At 42.0% G+C, this 21,813-nt stretch overlaps 1 protein-coding gene across 1 annotated transcript; it reads left to right on the top strand.

Annotated features, from left to right (window-relative positions):
* Window positions 1-4,029: 4,029 nt before the first annotated feature.
* LMOD3 (leiomodin 3) lies at window positions 4,030-20,644 on the top strand. The gene is made up of 3 exons (XM_033926680.1): window positions 4,030-4,448; window positions 14,085-15,590; window positions 18,580-20,644. Exons 1-3 carry the CDS (start codon window positions 4,155-4,157, stop codon window positions 18,604-18,606), a joined length of 1,827 nt encoding a protein of 608 aa, XP_033782571.1. The 5' UTR covers window positions 4,030-4,154; the 3' UTR covers window positions 18,607-20,644.
* The last annotated feature ends 1,169 nt before the right edge of the window (window positions 20,645-21,813 follow it).

Genomic DNA, 21,813 nt, shown 5'->3' with positions numbered 1-21,813 from the left:
AAGATGGGCCAACAGCATGGCATGAAATAGCTTGAAAATCTAGGTTCAGAAACAATACAGGATGGTTTAGATCCCATCTCTCAATGATTCTATTTATGAAGTTTGGCAAGTCTCTTAACTCTTCATTGTCTAGGCACAGCCCTAGACTGTAAGACTTCTGTGGCAGGGATACACCTGCTGTTCCTGATATGCGCAACTGTCTCTGCTCCAAAAAACCCTCCCGACTACCCAAGACCAGGAGGACAACAGACTGTGGTTGACATGAAAAGGCGAAACCACCTTCGGCAGAAAGGAGGGAACCGGCCACAGCACGACCCGGTTCCCTAAAGAACTCCAGGAAGAGAGGCCTACATGAAAAGGCCTGAAGTTCAGAAATGTAATGGCCACCAGGAACACCATGCAGGAGCCGAGAGGCTCGCAAGGAGGACGAACCAGATTGAGATCCCAGGCTGAAACCGAAGGACTCACTGGAGGCCAGAGCAGTTTTGCCACTCTCAAGAATCGAATTACATCCAGAGAAGAGGCCAAATGCCGACCATGCAACAAACTGTGAAAGGAAGACAAAGCCACAAGGAGGATCAGGCAAGGCCCCTTCCAGGCCATCCTGCAAGAACTCCAAGATGTGAGGCAAAGCAGCACAAAGGGAAACCACCCCATGCTTGGAACACCACTCCTCATAGAGACGCCAAACTCGCACATAAGCCCAAGAGGTGGAAAGTCTCTGAGAACCCAAGAGGGTGGAGATCACCTTATCTGAATAGCCTCTTTTACTTAGGCGCTCCCTTTCAAGAGCTGTACTGTTTCACATCAAGGTTTCATCAGGAGAGGCTTTATAACAATTGAACAATGCTGTTTTTTTTTTTTTATATAATATGCACTGCTTCATTCATTGTGCTGCTTCTAAGAAGCCTTGATGTGAAACAGTACAGGCCATGGTTGGGATAAAGATGCAGATGCTGTAGTGTCCTCAATTTCATGATAAGTCTACTTTAGACCAATACGCAACGTTGTTCTGGTTTTATAATCAGAAATTTTGGTTGTCCCCTGAAGAAGGCAGTTTATACAGCCGAAACTTGGATCCTTGTTGGGATTATTTGTTACTGTGTTTACAATAAAGACTACTTTGGTTGAATTGGACATCGTACTTGCCTTTCTCTTGTACTGGCTGTCTTTACAATGCAAGTTATACTTCCCTCTGTTGTTTGGCAACTGGTTAATGACCCGGTTTTGCATAGGTCTGTACGCAGGAATTGGGACTTCCATAATTTCTCAGATATTTTACAGAAGGATCACTGAAGACAGAGCCTTTTTAAAAATAAAAGGAGAAGGACAAACATACATCCGGGAATGTCCAGCAATAACTATCATTTTAGCTAGAAGCCTTCTAAATTGACACATGCTTTTCTTTGGTTTTCATACTTGTAAATTACTAATTTCTTCATATACTGATTATTATTTGTGTTTTGTTCTTATCTGTAGAGCATCTATGACCCCTAAAGGAGGCAGGTTATCTGCCAAAACACAGCCCCATGTCGGCTCTTTGTATTTATCAGTGCTTTGCTAATAAAAGCGTGCTTTATATTTTATATTTGTATACAGTTCTTGGTCCACCCTTACTTCTGTGTGTTTTTTAGTCAAATTAGATATTGAGCATCAGTTGCTACTATTTTGAGTTTTTGCCAGATACTTGTGATTTGGATTGGCCTCCGTGAAGGCGGGGATACTGGGCTAGATGGACCATTGGTCTGACCCAGGAAGGCTATTTTTAGTGTCCGAAGATCTAAAGGCAAAAAAAACAGTGCAACAAGGCGGTGGCTGCTGCCAGAAGGATGCTGGGCTGTATAAAGAGAGGCGTAGCCAGTAGAAGGAAGAAGGTGTTGATGTCCCTGTACAGGTCGTTGGTAAGGCCCCACTTGGAGTATTGTGTTCAGTTTTGGAGACCGTATCTGGTGAAGGATATAAGAAGACTTGAAGCGGTCCAGAGGAGGGAAACAAAAATAATAGGAGGTTTGCGCCAGAAGATGTATGAGGAGAGACTGGAAGCCCTGAATATGTATACCCTAGAGGAAAGGAGAGACAGGGGAGATATGATTCAGATGTTCAAATACTTGAAGGGTATTAACGTAGAACAAAATCTTTTCCAGAGAAAGGAAAATGGTAAAACCAGAGGACATAATTTGAGGTTGAGGGGTGATAGATTCAGGGGCAATGTTAGGAAATTCTACTTCATGGAGAGGGTGGTGGAACCTGGAATGTGCTCCCGAGAGAGGTGGTGGAGAGGAAAACGGTAACGGAGTTCAAAAAAGCGTGGGATGAACACAGAGGATCTAGAATAAGAAAATAATAGTAAATATTGAACTAAGGCCAGTACTGGGCAGACTTGCATTGTATGTGTCTGTATATGGCCTTTTGGTTGAGGATGGGCTGGCGAGGGCTTCAATGGTTGGGAGGGTGTAGATGGGCTGGAGTGAGCTTTGACGGAGACTTCAGCAGTTGGAACCCAAGCACAGTACCGGGTAGAGCTTTGGATTCTTGCCTAGAAATAGCTAAGAAAAAAATTTAAAATATTAAATTGAATCAGGTTGGGCAAACTGGATGGACCATTTGGGTCTTTATCTGCTGTCATCTACTATGTAAAGGACAATCAAGCCATTGTGACATCACAGATGAGGTTGACTTTTAGGCATTGATGGCATTATGACATCACAATTTCAGCTGTGGAATGTTGCAACTATTTGGGTTTCTGCCAGGTACTTGTGACTTGGATTGGCTAGATGGACCATTGGTCTGATCCAGTAAGGCCATTCTTATGTTCTACTTAATATCTGCTCTAGGGAGTGAGGCAGTTGTAACTGGGTAGAATCAGGAGCCTCTTTTGCCCAGTTAAATCATTTTCAATATTGACTATTGTTTTTGGATTTTATTAGACCTCAAATAGTCTATATATTTCTATTTCTCCATCTAGAGTCTAAATATAAGCTTTTAAATCGAGGGTTTCTTTCACCACTTGGGGGGGCCACTTTTATATAAAAGCAAAAATTTGGACCACTCTGTTTCCACAATGGACTAAAATTAGGTTTTCTTAGTTGCCCTCTAGAAACATACGATCACCTCTGTAGGACAAAATATTTATTATTTGGTTCTGAAGTGTTAGGCTACACTTTCTTATAGAAAGCACCTCGATGTCTCTCTATAACGGAACATAAGAATAGCCACACTGGGTTAGACCAATGGTCCATCTTGCCTAGTATCCTGTTTCCAATCCAGGTCACAAGTACCTGGCAGAACCCAAAAAGTAGCAGCATTCCATGCTACCGAAATGATCAGCCCCACAGACAATGGTAGTTTCAGTCTCCCAGGTCTATTGCGCCTCTGTGTGTGTATGGAGGGGGGGGGGGGTTATTTGTTCAAATGTTTCCTAACAAATGAAATACTTTTATCTGCTGAATTGCAAACCAGCAGGTTATATTAGTTCTCTTGGCTTGTTAAAAAGGCAGAAACACAGATGGGTGAACAGTTCTCAGCCCAATGCACTATTTTCTTAAATTCTGAGCGTTCTTTTGCCACTGTAGCTGAAAAGAGTGTTATCTTATTTCGTTAAGTGCCAAAACGAAATTCGGGGCTGGGGGGGGGAGTTGTTTGACATTGTTTCAGAAAATTGATTGAACCATATCCACCTCATTCTCATCTTGGCTGGGCTGAGAACTTTTCAACACCCCCCTCGTATCTTATTTGTGTCTGTGTGCTCCTGGTAGTGATTTAGAGATGATAACTTACTTCTAGGCTCATTTATAAACGTGTCTTGATGAAAGAGAAAGAAAAGGATGGTTGAAAGAAGTCATCCTGTTATTCGAATCCTCTAGAAAATGTATCCCTCAATGGGGGAACACACACCAGCTGCACCGAAATGTCAGAAAGGTTTGTGCAGCTGACACAAGCTGCTGAAAATGGAGCATGGCAGTAACTCCCATAAAATCTCTTTAGGCAGCCAAGCAGAGCTTAATATAGACTTTAGACTAAGCCCTCGTCCCACTGTCCCCCTAAGCTGGGACCTAGCATGATCTCTGTTCTTCAGACCTACAAGTGTACCGAGCTGCCTTTCATTTCGGCTACTTTAACTCTCAAAAGATTGATTTTTATTCTCCATTAGAAAAATGTCTGAATATAGCCAAGAATCTGACCAAGAGGAGGCCTTTGCGAGGGACTTTGATGAAGATGAAATCTTAGCAAACCTATCCCCTGAAGAGCTCCAGGAGCTGCAAGTAGAAATGGAGGCTCTGGCGCCAGACCCCCGAGTGCCTGTCGGGATGATCCAAAAGGATCAAACTGAAAAAACCCCGACAGGCAACTTCGACCATCGGTCTCTCGTCGACTATCTGTACTGGCAAAAGGAAGCCAAGCGCATGGAGGATGAAGAGAGGGTCCCAGTCACACTGCTGCCTTCCGAGGTAATTAGGAGAGGCTCCATGTTCACCTTAGCATTTACTCTAGCTTTCTCAAATATTATTTCCAGTAATTTTAACACATAACCAGGAAAGGATCAGCTGTTTTCTTGTGCATTCATTTGGGATGATGCTCCCCACTCGCTACAACTGACAGATTTGGAAATCCTGAGACCTTTTGGAAAGCATTATTGTGTAACAGAGAAAGAAAACAGCATAGGCTGCATTGCTTTTGTGACTTCGCTTTAATTTTCACTTATTTGTCACACCTACAAAAGCAATCGACTAAAGGACTTAGAAAACATTGCTGAGATTTTCCACGTATATTAATATCAAATCCCATTACCCCCCCCCCCCTCCTCTCTTGTCAATGCACCGGTATAGAGCTGAAACACTTCAGTAATTTGTGGAGTGTATAAAAGTACTTTTTATTTAAATAGTAATTGTCGTTATTAAGATGTTTATCAGAAGAAAGTTGCGAATTACTAAGTGATATAGTTAAAAAATAATGGGAAGGGGATTGGGGCTTATATACTGCCTTTTTGGAGTTTTACAACCACTCAAAGCGGTTTACGTACAGACACTTCAAGCATTTTCCCTGTCTGACTCGGTGGATTCACAATCTACTTGGGGCAGTGGAGGATTAACACACACACATACCCTTATATGAAGCCGCATTAGGGTTTTTTAATCGCCTGCTGTAGTGGTAAAAGTTCCGACACTCATAAGAATTCTATGAGCATCTGAGCTTTTACCATTGTGGCCAGCGATAAAAACCCCTAATGCAGCTTCATGAAAGGGGGGGGGGGTTAACTTGCCCAGGGTCACAAGAAACAGTGTGGAACAGAAGGGTGCTGAGGCTGTTGCTTCAACCACTGGGCCACACTCTCCCCCCCCCCAAAACATAACACTTTTGCTTCAAATGTATCACAGAAATATAAAGAGCAAGTTGGATTATTTTTTTAAATGTTGCTTTAGCTGGTTGGTTCTTGGAGGGGGTGGTGGGGGGTGTTACAACTTTAAAAAACTCTAGTTTTGTCCTGGATCAATCCAACTAGCAGATCTAGCAGTCTAAGGGAAATGGAGGAGTCAAATAACTAAAGGGCATACAACAAGTTGGGTTACATTTAAGATGTGTTATTTTACCGCTGTTTTAGCAGAGGTAACATTTTTAAAATTATTTTTTTATTGAATTTATCAATTTAATGATCACACATAACAGTGCTGTGGCAATAGAAGAGAAATCATAACATTTAGGAAACAATATACTACTGTAAAGAACTTAAAAATGGGACCGGGTAAAATGTGGACCTCGCGGACTTCGGGGGCGAGTTGGATCCGTGAGGTCTGCCAGAGTTAAGGATCCATGAAGTCCGCAGGTGTTAAAAGGAGGATCCCTGTAGAACCAACATCATGGTTGCTTTCTTTGTAAAGCCATGCGCTTTTAGTTCTATGGGGGTCCGTGAGATCCTCTTTTTAAATCTTTGCTGGCTTCTTTACTGTTGGTGGTTGTGATTGCCGGTACTGACCTTAAAAAAGAAAGTGGCTGTATTTGGTCCACAGGGATCCTCCTTATAACACCCGTGGACCTCAAGGATCCCATTCACCCTCGAGGTGAGCAGATGATTAAGGGCGTGCGGTTAAGATCTGCGAGGTCCATGGGCTCCATGAGGTCCGAGTTTTACCCATTAAAAATTTCAGATTTTCTCGTACAAGGCGATGCTGAAAAGTATTCATCCCAACCAACAAAGTTGGGGCAGTCTCCATCGAGGGCTATACACTTAGTCCAACAATTTTCTACTTTTTTCATTCTGTATTTTTCCAAAAGAAATGTAAAAAAGTGGAAAATCACTGGACTGCACCTTCTTAAATCAGGGCTGAGGGGCACAACAGGCCTCTTTGGAAACATTAAACATCAGTTATCAACAATAATAAGATGAACTTTAACGTTCTGTAGCTACAACTTAAAAGCTATAGAAGGGAATTCTATAAATGATGCTCAAAATTAGGCACTGGAAAAAAAAATCATCACTAAGTGTGATTCTATAAAGAGCACCAATGCCTCTATATAAGACACTGGTGAGACCTCATTTAGAATATTGTATACAATTCTGGAGGCCACACCTTCAAATAGATATAAAAAAGATGGAGTCAGTCCAAAGGAAGGCTACTAAAATGGTATGTGGTCTTCATCATAAGGTGTATGGGGACAGACTTAAAGATCTCAATGTGTATACTTTGGAAGAAAGGCAAGAGAGGGTAACTATGATAGTTGTTTAAATACCTACATAATATAAATGTGCATGAGCTGAGTCTCTTTCATTTGAAAGGAAACTCTGCGAAGGGGGGCGTCGCATGCACGCGACCAAGATGGCTGCTTAGCTCTCACGCTCCGCTCCAGCACCGCCGATTTCGCGCCATTACAGCCCTGCAGAGCACGTTTTTAAGGCAGCGATCGCCACCAGCACACCCCGAAATGGCTTCTAAAGCTAGTAAGTCGGATCCCGCGCCCTCCACAACCTCTGTCTCCTCACACCCCGCATCCAAGCGCTCCAAGCATGAGCCTCCGTCTCCCGCCAAGGCCCCACCCGCCGGAGCCGTCGATCACGGCGCTTCTATTTTGGGCGACCTACAAATCTTGCGTGAACTCATGCAAGAAAACCTTGCTGCCACCGCCGACATAAAAACTGAAATGAGTAACATCATGCTGCAGCTCAAACAGCACAACGCTCGCATAGACCTCGTGGAAGAGAGGTTAGCAGCTCATGACACCCAATACCTTTCGGTGCAACGTGACCTCCTAAAAATTTCCTCCTTACTACTTGAACTTGAGGATATCTCCAACCGTATGCGCCGTAGCAATGTGCGCCTAATTGGTCTCCCAGAATCTTCGGAGGGATCAGACATGATGTCATTTCTGCACTCTTTTATCCCCAAAGCTCTGAATATACAATTTTCTCCTCTGCTGGAGATAGAACGAGCGCACAGGGTCCCTTCGGGCCCTCCCTCACCATCCAAACCTCCGAGACCTGTTGTAATGAAACTTCTACGCTACCCACAGGCTATTCAAATCCTGCAATCTGCAAAATCCATCTCTGATCTAAATGTGGATGGCAAGCGCATCATGTTTGTCCCTGACGTCTCCAAAGCCACGGCACAAAAAAGAAAGGCCTTTTTGTCCATGCGCCCTCAACTCAAGAGCATTGGTGCGAAATACGGGCTCTTTTATCCTGCCCGGATGAGAGTGACCTACCATAATGTCACCAAAAACTTTGACTCTCCAACTGACTTACAAAAATACTTGGATGAATCAGTGGGTGCAATGCAATGACCTGCATCACCAGCCTTGAAACTCCATTCTCATTACACCAAAGGGCTGTATTTTATCAGTTTCCTGACTCAACATGTGGCGGGCTGTGGCGTGGCTAGCTGAGCTCCTCTAGTCATCATGCGACCCCATCTCATGAGCTTCGTTTGTTATATTACTCCAGTTTCCAATAAGCATGAAGCTGCTGTTTTTCCTTCCTTTTTCTTTTTTAATTTATTTTTGTACAGTGGTCTACTGTCTCTTTTCTCTTGCCTGTCTCAATTAACTGCCACCAGTTACACCTGGATTCCATCACTCCTCGCCATACCTTATGGTTAAAATCCACCTTGTATCTCTTAATGTTAAAGGGATAAACAACCCAATCAAAAGAAAAAAAATCTTACATTACTTCAAACATTTGGATGCGGACATTTGTCTCCTTCAAGAAACCCACCTATCTCTTGAGGAAGCACAGAAGCTTTCCGGAGGTTGGGTCCAACACTGCTTTGCTGCACCTGCCCAGGGCAAAAAAAATGGTGTCATTACACTAATGAAAAAATCCCTCAATTTCCAACTTAACTCTCATAAATTTGACCCTAACGGCCGATGGTCTCTAGTGGAAGGCTCTATTGCAGGACATCCTCTCAACATCTTCAACATCTATGCACCAAATACTGATGATCCCTCCTTTTTTCTCACCTTCCAGACCGTGAGTACAACTCCACTGACGTCTCACACAATCTTCGCTGGGGACTTCAACTTTCCCATTGATCCTTTCATTGACCGATCCTCCACCTGTCGTCCAGCTAAACTGGGTGTTCGAAATGCAGTTCTCAAATTAATGGATCACTTCGGGTGGTCTGACATCTGGAGAATCTTTCACCCATCCACAAAGGATTACACCTTCTACTCTGCTCCACATCAATCCCACTCTAGGATCGACTATATTTTGGGATCCAAGGATGTTTTGAACCTTGTTTCTTCGTCTCAAATCCATGATATTACAATCTCGGATCATGCAGCTGTTTCCTGTACGTTCCAGTGGTCAGCGACCTCCTCCTCTCGTCAATGGAGACTAAACAATTTTCTTCTTCATGATACTGATTTCATCTCACATATCAATAAAGAATCTCAATCCTTCTTTGATACGAACATTAACTCAGTTTCGGATTTCTCCATTGTCTGGGAGTCTTACAAGGCCTGGCTCAGAGGGGAAATAATCAGCTATTCTGCTTTTCAGCTTAAAAAGCGCAAATCCACTCTATCCCAACTTGAGTCTGACATTCACTCATATGAAACCTCGCTATATCAACGCCATGACTCCTCCACATACAAAAAACTACAACTTCTTAAATTCCAATACAATGAAATTTTCAGCTCTCTTGCCTCAGCTTAAATATTTCGACGTTCAGCTACATACTATTCTTCAGCTAATAAAGCAGGCCGTTTGTTGGCTACATACCTTAAAGGAAAACACTCCAAGCAAAGAATCACCCACATCAAAACCTCCAATGGTCTTCTCTACACTTCCACTAAGGATATTCTGAATGAATTCCACACATTTTACGAAGACTTATATACGTCTGAAACCTCTTCAATTAGCAACTCAATTCCTGACTTCTTTCGTTCTCTGGACTTGCCTACTCTCACTGATCCTCAACGTCAATTTCTACAACAATCACTTTCTTCAGAAGAAATTCAACGTGCCATTGCCTCCTTACCTTCTGCCAAGGCTCCGGGCCCAGATGGATTGACCTCAGAATTCTTCAAGTCATTCTCCACCCTCCTGACTCCGCACTTACTCTCTTACTTCCAAGGCCTAATCTCGAACCCTCAGGGACTTCATCGCTTCCTTGAGGCGAACATCATTGTTCTTCCAAAACCTAACAGAGACCCTCAACTTGTGAAAAACTACCGACCTATCTCACTGCTGAATTTGGACTATAAAATTTTTGCTAAAATTCTAGTGTTTCGTTTAGAAAAAGTTCTGCCTTGTCTGATTCACAGAGACCAAGTAGGATTCATGAAGGGTCGCTTTGGAGCAGACAATACAAGATTATTGTGTCATATACTCCACTCCACCGTATCGGACCCTGACCCTAAAGCTCTTGTTTCATTGGATGCTGAAAAGGCGTTTGATAGGGTGGAGTGGCATTATCTTTTTGCTGTTCTCTCTAAATTTGGTCTGCCTCCTTCCTTCATTCACATGATCTCCCTTCTCTACCATGACCCCACAGCTAGACTGATTGTAAATGATGAAGCCTCCTCCCCTTTCACTTTACACAGAGGGACCCGTCAAGGATGCCCTATATCCCCCCTTTTGTTTAACCTAGCCCTGGAGCCCCTCCTCGTAGCTATCAGATCAACATCATCCATTAAGGGCATCTCAATAGCGGGCATTGAATTTAAAATTTCAGCTTATGCAGACGATATTTTATTATACCTCTCTGATCCAGAGTCATCACTGTCCTCTTTAATGCAACTTATATCTTCTTTTTCCCTAATCTCAGGCTATAAAATCAACTGGGATAAAACCGAAATTATGCCACTAACTGAGTCATGCACTCCTTTCACCATCTCCAGTCAACCTCTTACTTGGGTCACTGAAGGGATCAAATATCTGGGTCTTACATTTGGCAGAGACATCCGTTCATCCATACAATTAATCACCTCTAAGATTCTTACCCAACTTTCGCATACTCTCTCCTCCTGGTCACCTCTACATCTCTCATGGTGGGGTAGATTAGATACCATAAAAATGATGGTGGTCCCTAAGATCACCTATATCTTCAATATGTTTCCTCTCCTGTTCCCGGCCTCGATATACAAACAACTCGAATCAAAAATGTCTAGATTCCTTTGGAATGATAAGCCTCACAGAATCTCTCTCTGCAAACTAAAGGCCCCCACTTGTCAGGGAGGTGTTAATTTTCCAGATCTTCTATGTTACCACAGAGCTTTCATATTAAAACAAGGGGCGATGTGGCTCTCCTCTCCTACCTTGCAGGATACGCCCAATTGGCTTCACTTGGAGTCGTCCCTAGCTAACCCACTCCCCCTTCTTCGCCTTATGGGCGCTTCGGGCTTCCCCAATCTTCTCAATAACCCCATCATATCGTCCACCCATAGAGCTCTCACAATGATTGACTCCCACCTTGACGTTCCCTGGAGTCAATCATCTCTATGCCCTTTATGGTATAATAAAAAGATTTCCATTGATAAAAAACCCATATTATGGCCCCATTGGTCTTCCCACCATATTTGGGACATAGGTTCTGTGTGCCACCCTGATGGCACCTTTCGCACATTCAATGAGCTCATGGAAGCTTTCTCCATTGATGCATCGCATTTTTATAAATGGCTTCAATTAAGATCCTCCCTTTAAAAATCTGGTCTCCTTCCTGTCGCTTCTATGTCCGCTCCATCCTTATACACGTTTTCTCGACAATTCTTAGCCTTAGGCCATTCCGCTTCTCATTTTTATAAACTTCTCAAATCCCTATTATGCGTACCATCATTCCACCTTCACACTTCCTGGGAGTCAGACCTTGAGATCTCCATTTCTGATGAAGCATGGTCCCACATATTTCATTCCACCTTCCATACTTCTCGCTCTGCATCGATTCTCCAACCCATGGTCTTTTTGCTACATAGAGCGATATGGACCCCGATTAGATCACATAAAATTAACGCTTCCTTCTCCAACAAATGTTGGATCTGTCAACCAGAACTAGGCTCCTTAAAACACCTTCTTTTCTCTTGCCCTTCAATCTCCTCATACTGGTCCTCCACATGGGATACCATTTGCTCTGTCTTCAGCATTAACGTCCCTCTAACCTACCAAATGCTCTTGTTGAAATCCTTCCAGGCTTCCCCACTGATCTCTGAGACAGATCATTTTCTGTTTAACATACTACTTTCCTTGGCTTTAAAAATCCTTCTTACACATTGGAAAGATCTATCCAAGGCCTCTCACTGCCAATGGTGGAATTTAGTATGCCTTACTTACAGAACGGAAGCTTACCTGGCAAAATCCTCCAACAGATATCTTTCCTTTCAAAAGAAATGGTTACGATTAAAAACCTACCTGCACTCTGTTTCTTCCCCCTGAGTAGACCGCTCCCTACCTTCTGTTTTTCATTTCCTACTTAATTTCTTTTTCTTTTCTCTCCAGATTTCACATTTTTGCATATTTTCCTTATGTCCATTCATTGTTATTTTCATGCTTATGATTGTAACTCGGATGTTCTCTACTTTTATAGGAGACATACTTTGCTCTCACTACTGTTACTTATTTGAGCTATTGTTGGTTTTAAGCATGATAGCATTAACGTTCTGCAAGCATACATGTCTCTTATTGACAGTTTTTCATGTCTGTTTTAATCCATGCTTTGTATTTAAAACTTTAATAAACAAACCTTGACTAAAAAAAAAAAGAAAGGAAACTCTGCAATGAGAGGGTATAGGATGAAGTTAAGAGGTGATAGGCTCCAGTGTAATCTGAGGAAAGGGTGGTAGATGCATGAAACAGTCTCCCAGAAGAGGTGGTGGAGACAGAGACTGTGTCTGAATTCAAGAAAGCCTGGGATAGGCACGTGGGATCTCAGAGAGAGGAAGAGATAATGGCTACTGCGGGTGGGCAGAATAGATGGGACATTTGGCCTTTATCTGCCGTTATGATTTTACGATTCCTGTGCCTAATTTTAGGGGCTAGACTTGTGCCTGCCAGTGGCATAGCAAGGGGAGGAGGGAGGAACAGACCACGCCGTGCACCATCTTGGTGAGGGTACTGGCACCATTCTGCCTCCCCACCCCCACCCCCACCCAAGCTCGTGCCCTCCCTTCCCCAGCACCGTATCTCTTTAAATCTTCACCTGCATGAACAGTTTCTCCAGCCTGCTGTTCACACTGGCCTGATTTCCTTCTGAAATCACTTCCTGGTCATGGGGCCAGGAAGTGACATCAGAGAGAACACCAACGGCGGCGTGAGCTGCAGTCCAAAGAAGCTGCTCAACACTGGCAAAGATTTAAAGAGATACAAGGGGAAGGGAGGGCACAAGTGTATGGGGTTTAAAAAGTATAGACTCATGTAAATCTTAGGCTATCTGTTTGTGTTCACTGGCATCTGATATACCACCCTTATCTTGGAGAAGTTGTGTGGTATACAATGTTTTTATCAAGTGCTCTAAGTAGTTTCCCTATCTGTCTCGGCAGACTCACAATCTAACTATGGTACATAATTCCCTACTTCGTCTTCTCATTTGGCCCCCTCAAATTGGCTGAAATTGACTTGCCTGCCTGAAAGGAGGTTGCCTTTCCAAGTCCATACTTTCCGGCCTTAAGCCACCTTTGGCTATCTGTATGTCTTTACAGTTCAGTATGAGGGAGTGGTGGGAGAAGACAGAGGTGATGAGATGATAGCATGCTACAGCTGAAGGATCCTATGTCTGATAATGGGTGAGAAAGTCAGATAGAAACCTAAGTGCTGAAAAAGGTTTGACGGGGGATGGGATTGTGCAAGGAAGGTCTGTACCGAGATAGAAGCACTGGAAGTAGCTTGGAAGCTGGCTTGCCAAAATCACAGAGGGGGGTCTCTTCCTAATATTCAGTTCCCAGTGGGTCATTTTCCAAATGATCCTGCACTAACTGCGGGGCCTTTGTGTCAATTGCTACTGGCATTCCTAGCATCTGCCCATGCATTTCACACACCGAAAAAAACAAACCAAGAAACCCCACAACATGCATCACAGGTTGATTCTAGAAATAAACTACTAACATTTATGGAGCAAAAATGCCCACAGTGCTGTGCTAGTTACTCTTCAAAAGTAATTAATTATAATTACTAGTTACTTCCCAGCTTACTCAATTAGGAAAGTAATTATTATTATTATAAAGGGGTTCTAACGTGAAAATCAGGCTTCCATTCAGCAGCTGAATTTCATTGGGGGGCACATTTTTGGCCATCCTCACCCCACCCCCAAACCACACCTTTTCAGAAACCTAACCAGCAATTTTGCAAATAAAATGGCCACAGTTACATGTTCAGTTACCAGGAATTTTTACAACAGAAAGTATTTGGGCAGCCAGTACTGCTACTAACCCCCATAAGTACTTCTGGATATTATCCTCATGTATTTTAATTATCTTATTAATCTTCAATATTGGACTAGTTAGAACTAAGTAAAATATGTTTCCTCTTGTCTTCTAACGCTAAGTAAAACATCTTCAAATTTTACAGATAATAGAATGTCAGCATTTTACTTATATAAGCAAGAAGAAATCAAAGTCACTGAATCTATTACAAATGCTTTAAACTCTTAATTTGCTTTTCCTAGAGAAAATTTGCAAGTAAAGACGATACAGTTGATGAGGAGGAAGACAAAGATGAAAGTTTCGATACTGAAGGAACATTAGAGAGAAACACTGATCCAGTTAAGGAAGGGCCATTTCAAAACACTACTGATGGAAGACTCGACAACAGAACAAACGAAAAGTGTTCAACAATGTCACATGTTTACTCAGAAAATGGAAAGGAGTCGACTAATGAATCCGCTGTATCAATAAGAGTTCAGAGTGAAATTAAAGATTCCAAGGATTACAACCCGAGAGAAGAAAATGGGAACGATTTAGACATGCCTATGCAAATCGAAGACAAAGAAAACGGAAGGACAAATGATGAGATACCAAGTAAAACCTTGACCGAACCAGTGGCAAAATACGAAAATCAAGAACATGGTGAAAAGAAAATTGGCAAGCTAAACCTGCCCAAAAAGTTAGCTCTGGATACGAATTTTATTAAGATGACTGCAAGACCCTCTGGAAACCAAACAAACTTAGATGAAACCTTGGACAACATCCGAAAAAACAACCCAGCTGTGAAAGAGGTCAACTTGAACAACATAGAAAACATTCCCAAAGAAATGTTAGTGGATTTTGTCAATGCGATGAAAAAAAACAAGCAGGTAAAAACCTTTTGTTTAGCAAACGTGGGAGCAGATGATAATGTGGCCTTCGCTCTGGCTAATATGTTGCGTGAAAATAGAAGTATCGTGACTCTAAATATCGAGTCTAACTTCATCTCAGGCAAAGGGATAATAGCTATTCTACGATGTCTACAGTTCAATGAGGCGTTAACTGAACTACGGTTTCACAATCAAAGGCATATGTTGGGTCACCATGCAGAAATGGAGATTGCACGGCTCTTGAAAAACAATACCACATTACTCAAGATGGGCTATCATTTTGAGCTTCCTGGGCCCAGAATGGTAGTCACAAATTTGCTCACTCGAAATCTTGACAAACAGAGACAAAAAAGGCAAGAGGATCAAAGGCAGCAGCAAGTTAAGGATCAAGAAGATATTATAGCCATGCTGGCTAATGGGTATGGGTTGCCTCCCGGGCTCATACAGTTGTTAGGTGTGCCTCTTCCCATCCCAAAGACTCCACCCTCTTCCCCAAAGTTACAGCCATCCATGTCCCATGTCACACATAGGGAACCTAAAAGCAACCCAGTGAACACAGTTCCTGAAAGACAACACAGTCCTGAATCAGTATCCTTTAAAACGATCAAGCTGAAGAAATTTCAGTCAAAGTCAACTGCCCAAAAGCTGTCTGAACCATGCGAACAAACCAGCCTCCGAGACATGGTCAAACTCAAAAGAATAAAGCCAAAATCAAGCATGCCAGATGACAAAGAGCCATCAGAGCGAGCCAACCTTAGAGACGTGATCAAGACTCTAAAACCAATTCCAAGAAGACGACCACCTCCTCTTGTTGAGATGACCCCTAGAGACGAGTTATTGAATGACATTCGTCAGAGCAATGTAGCCTATCTTAAAGCAGTGAGTATTCATAAAGCAACGCCATGTTCAGTAAGAAGTCACTGGAGGAGTAATGTGTATTGACGTATTTCAAGGGCAATTCTGTAACAGGGCACTCATAGTTACATGCCACTTAAGTGCCTAAGTGCACACAATATTGACATCTTTGCAGTCATATATGTTATATGCCTAAATAGTAGCAAACCACTCAAGCACATAAATGGCATTGGAACAAATTCCATATATAACGCCTAAAAAAGGCAACGCCGAAAAGAATGGTGCCTAGGTGGGATTCTATAAAACACCTCTGAAGTTAGGTGCAACTTATAGAATCATGCGTAGCATCCATTCATGTGACAGCCAGGCCTAAATACCTGCGCCAAAGTTGTGCGTGGATCAGACATATTCTATAACAGTGTGCCTAACTTTTAGGAACACGCATGACCCACCCATGCTCCTCCCTTGGCCACACCCCATTTTGAGATCTGTGCACTAGAATTTATGCGCACCGCTTTATAGAATGTGCTTGGAAAGTTGTACGCATTAATTCTAATTAGGGCCAATTAATTGCCAATTATCAGCATTGATTGGCTTAAGTTGCATGTACAAATCGACTGTGCACACAGATTTGTGCGTTCAATCTTGGTTGCACTATACCAGTGGTCTCAAACTGAGATCGTTTGTAGGGCCACATTTTGGATTTGTAGGTGAGTGAAGTAACCCAGCTGGGACAGTAAGAGAATTTGCCTTTGCACAGCAAAGTGGCGCTCATGAAAAAAGGGTCTGATAAGTCTTCCCATATTGTAGAAGGTTTTCTTCCTTAGGTAGGATACTTGTGATTCGTATGATACAGGAGTCGAGTATGACTCCAAAGACTTTGAATGTCTTGTTGATATCCGGTGTGGATCCTGAGGTTAGAGTTACAGTGGAAAGAACCATGTGTACAGAGTTGTGAAACCATAGGACTTTGGATTTGTCCGTATTTAGTTTGAGTTTGTTGGATGAGGCCCATGTCTGTATTTTGTCTATTCCATTTGATATTAACAGCGTTATATCAGTCACGATTAATTAGGATGAGTAGAAGAATGTCATCTGCATAAGAGAATATGCATTCATTGTTGTCAATTTTGATACAGCCTAGCGAGCTCATGAAAAGGTTATAGAGGATTAGGAATAATGGTGATCCTCATGGTACGCCACAGAACACTTACCAGTTTTTTTTTAAAACACTTCATCTTAGTAGACAAGATATTGCCTGCTTTGTAGGAAATCTTTGAACCAGCTTAGGACAGTTCCTATGATGTCTATTTCATTGAGTTTGGTTAGTAACAGATGGTGGTCATACGCGACAGATATGTCGAATTGAAGGAGGATCGCCTGGGCCCAACTCTCAAGTATTGCTTGACTTTGGTGGTTAAGGTCAATAAAAGGGCCTCTGTGCTATGATTTGAGTGGAATTCAATAATGAGAATATGGAATAATGAGTTATGGGATCATTTTATAAAGCTTTTTCTGCATGTAAAGCTTTTTTTTTTGGGGGGGGGGCAGGGGCTAGAAAATGTCTTGTTACAAACTTGCACAAATGCATATATGCATAAACAATATACAAACAAAAGGTGTGTGCATATTTTAAGCCATCTATGCATAGGAATTCCTGGGAGTCTACTGGTTATGATGTACTCATATTATTTTACAAATAATGTATATACACTCAGAGGGGATAATTTTATAGAGTGGGTACTAACATTTATTCACCAATTGTACATGTGCATGATTAAAATGCAACATACGTGTGCAAATAAGCATGTAATTTACATGTAGGCATATCATGGGCAGAGAGCCCTGCGATGATTTGACTCATTCTACAGACTGTTGTGTAGTTTGACTGCCTTGAAAGAAACGGAAACGTATAAGAGGTTTGGGGGAAGGGAAGAAGCCGTTTCCCCCACCATGACGGCACCCGAGACAGACCACCCCTTACTCTGTGCCACTGCTAATGCCAGAAGTGGCTTAAACCGCCTATGGAGATGCAATTCACATCAAAGGTAGGCGCCAGAAATATAGATTGGAAAACCCTGGCCTACATTTGCGGTGCCTACCTTTGCCGGAGGCCCAATTCTGTATCCAGTGTCATCACGTGATCGGCAGCCACTTTTAAGGTGCTGGTTAGAGAATCTGGGCCTACGGGCTTGCATGTTAACCACTTCTATTCAGTTAGTGTGCCGCAAAGTAGCTGCACTAACCGATTAGCACAGAACATGCCCACTCTAGTGCTAAAAAAAAAAAAATGCATTGTATTTTTTAGTGCATGAATAGCACGTGCTGATCCTAAAACTAAACAAAAGAACGATCCAGCAAAAACAGCAGTGAAGAATCAAATGATGAAAACAAGGAAAAAAAACAAACAAACCCTGCAGATGCGATGTATGTACAAGGTACAAAATCTTTATTGGAGAAAATACAATATAGCAATCCCAAAAAACGCTTTCGTATATGAAGACACAGTACCCGACACGGTCCGTGTTTCGGAAAATGCTTCTCCCTCAGGGGTCTGGGTTGATATGGTACATAAATGTAGAGAACCTTATTGCAAAACAGTTAACACGGGTAATCTGCGAGTGCTCCTGTCCAGCTGCAACTCTGACGTTGTCTGTTTTGCAATAAAGTCCTCTACGTTTATGTACCATAACATCCCGGACCCCTGAGGAAGGAGCGTTTTCCGAAACACGGACCGTGTCAGGTCCTGTGTCTTCATATACGAGAACCTTTTTTAGGATTGCTATATTGTATTTTCTCCAATAAAGATTTTGTACCTTGTACATTGCATCTGCAGTTCTGATCCTAAAACTACCTTGGGATGCCTGAGCATAAGTTAGTGGTTACTGCAGCTTAATAAAAGAACCCCTAAGGCATCCTGTTATACAATTACCGTTAAATTTACTCCACTTTTTCAGGGCAATAGGCTCACTGCTTAATCACAAATTAATATCTTGGCCTTTTTTTTCTCCAGGTACCATTGCCAAAAGAGCTGGAGTAGGATACCACATCCATATGGAGAAACGTAAGCCAGAAGGGCTGGTCAAGTGCTCTTTCAAGACCCTTTTTAGCTTGTTCTTCAGACGCCAGGTGGTAGATACATGTGGGAACAACATTATACGCATACTTTTAGCAATATAATGAAATGAAGATGTAAAGAGCAGATATAGAAGATCACAGTTGCCAAAGATGTTTGAATCCCAGTTCCATAGATATTGATGTTCTCCAATGAGCGCCAATGTGCTTCTATCATTGCTGAAAGCGGTGCAGAATGAAACCCTACCATTTTTATTAACTTTGGCCAATATTCAGATAGGTGAAAAAAAAACGTCAGATGAATAAAATCGCCCTGGGCCCTGGAAGATCAAGCTAAATATGCCAATCCCCAACTCTACCATCCTTTTCATAGAAAGAGAATGAAAACTACATCAGGCCACTTGGGGAAAATGGGGCTCGATTGGCGTCAGCTTAACCAATGCTCTCCAAATCTGGGGGGGAGTGCAGTTTTGGTACCTGGTTTATTGCACATGTGCTATCTGGTTTAAGCATTGTTTTTTTAATTTGACAATGTGGCTGCTGTGTATGACTTTGTCCTTCAGGATGAATGCTTGTGTAGACTGTGGGAGGTGGTATAAAAAAAAAAACCAACAACTTTTTAAATGAATGAAATGAAACCACAAGTGGAAATTGGGAATTTTGCAGAATGGAAGAAACCTTACCATTTACAAATCCCCATCGTCACCTGTACTCTTAGAATCAAAAACATTCAATTGTTTTCATCTTTTGGGGATAATTGTTTCCAATTATTTTGGCACTTTGGGAGCAGTTCCAGATGCATAGACAAGCTTCTTTCCACCATAAGCGAAAAGAAAGACCACTTTCCATAACATACACCCATGGCTTGCCTTCTCTTCTTTGCACCACCATGACCCCTTTCATTTGCAACACTAAGCCATGATTTCCAATCCGATATAATTTCATCAGAATAAGAATGCCCTTTGCAGCACTTATCTATCCTTTTTCTCAGAGAGCAGCTCTGCATACGGATTTCATATGATTTAATGGCTTTGGCGCTGCAACTTTCAGTGTATTTTCTTCTAGGGCATTAGAATTATCTGTTGTGTAAATATAGAAAACATGGTATGTGTCACCATTGCATACCTCCAGAGATAAAGCAAGCATTTTAGGATTGTGCTCATTATTGATGTAGAGAGATTATGCTTAAAAAAATGGCTACCACTTTTACCCAGGTAGGCTTAAGATAAAGCTAAATTAGCCTGCTGCTAGCACATGGGCAACCACTCATTGTTGGCTACACCTTACATGCTATTTTTAAACTAAATAACCTCATCAGCCTGAGCAGATTTCTCTCTGAGTTAGGTGATACAGATTTAATATTTTCCAAATGTAAATATTTCTTACTCAAAGAGAATGAATCTGGAGAATTACAGAAAAGAATCATGCTCGATCCTCGTTAAATAACCTGCTAAGTCTCTATCATTAAACGAACACTGATTACATAAAGGCACCTACTCTTTGTTTAAATATTGTGGGCATCTTACAGAAGACTGGTTTTGCAGACTAGCAAAAGAAATGTAGAGCGATTCGAGACAAAACAGAATATATGGTCTCTAATAGCCTCACCTGTAGACTATGATAATACTAACAACTTTATTTTTCTATACTGCCACAATCTGACAACTTCTCGGTGGTTTACATCAAAGAGAAATTGGACAATTGGTGAAATACAAAATACAAATAGCAAAAGTACAGTATATGTCTTAAGGATAATCAGAGTAGAATTATTGCAATTAATAGAGAATTATTACAAGTAATATAATTTCTATTTAGGAAATGTATCTATCAAATGGTACAGTTTTAATTTATTTCTGAAAAATGCCGTAGGTCAACCTGGCTGCACTAATATAATTACCAAATCAGGACTGCTGTTTACTTGCTTGAAACAAAAGTCTCATCCAAAAATGACCTGTACCTACAACCAGTAATCTGTGGATAGGCAAATAAATTACAATTTCTGGTTCTCCTTGTGGGGTTGTAAATCACAAAGTGAGACAATAGATATGTCGAGGCCAGTCCCCAAATCAGCTTGAAACAAGGGAATGGATATTGGATTGTCTTGCATCTTTTTTTTTTCAGTAGTAGTTCAAGATGACTGACATTGAAGTAGAGTAGTATTTAAAATCTGGCCTTTCCTCTCTGAACATGCTGCCAAGACCTTCCTCCACACTCTCATGACCTCCCACCTGGACTACTGCAACACATGTCTCACGGGACTTTCATCAAGTCATCTCTCTCCCCTTCAATATGTGCATAATTCTACTGCACATCTCATATTCTGCCAGTGTCATTATGCTCACAGTGCCCCTCTCCTCAACTTGCTTCACTGGCTTCCCGTCTGTTTCTGCATTCAGTTCAAACTCCTCTTATTGACTTACAAATGTATTCACGCTGCAGCTCCTCAGTATCTCTCCTTATTCCTCCCTACCCTCTGCTCCAAGAACTCTATTCGTTGGGCAAGTCACTGTTATCCAGACTCCATCCCTTCTACCTTGCTGCAACATATGCCCGGAACAACCTGCCTGATTTGGTACGTCAGGCTTCATCTGACGGTATTTAAAATCAGGCTGAAAGCCCTCTTTTATTGAAGCTACATTTAGGCCCCAACCCAACCCACTTGTAAAGCAGCCAGTTCTGCTGGTCATTCATTCCATAGTCCTCCCCCCCCCCATCTGCCTCATCATTCCCTTTCTAATTCCCTACCTGAGCAGCATATATAGATTCATCTTTTTGTCCTGTGTGTGTCATAATTAGATTGTAAGCTCTATTGGGCAGGGTTGCAGGTGTCCGGTAGTGCTACAGAAATAATAATAATAAATTGTTGTCCACAGAGATCTTACACTCTAAATTTGTACCCGAGGCAACAGACAGTTAAGTGACTTGCCCAAGATCGCGAGGAAGTACAGTGGGATCGGAACTGGGCTTCCTTACTTCTTAGGCTGCTGCTCCAAACATTAGGCTCAATTCCCCTCAGGCTTACTTTTTACTTCCCTCCTATAAGTTTCAATTCTACAAATATTTAATCATGCCCAGGATCATAGGTACCAGTATTATGGATCCCCCTGTGCTGACTAAGTATCTTCACTGTAGCCAGAGAGGGGCAAATTGTGATGACTTGAGCATTCCAAAA

Source organism: Geotrypetes seraphini, chromosome 17, assembly GCF_902459505.1.
Source record: "Geotrypetes seraphini chromosome 17, aGeoSer1.1, whole genome shotgun sequence".
In the NCBI taxonomy this organism is placed as follows: domain Eukaryota; kingdom Metazoa; phylum Chordata; class Amphibia; order Gymnophiona; family Dermophiidae; genus Geotrypetes; species Geotrypetes seraphini.
The sequence above is the reverse complement of the archived record's forward strand: the minus strand, read 5'-3'. Positions and strand labels throughout refer to the sequence as shown.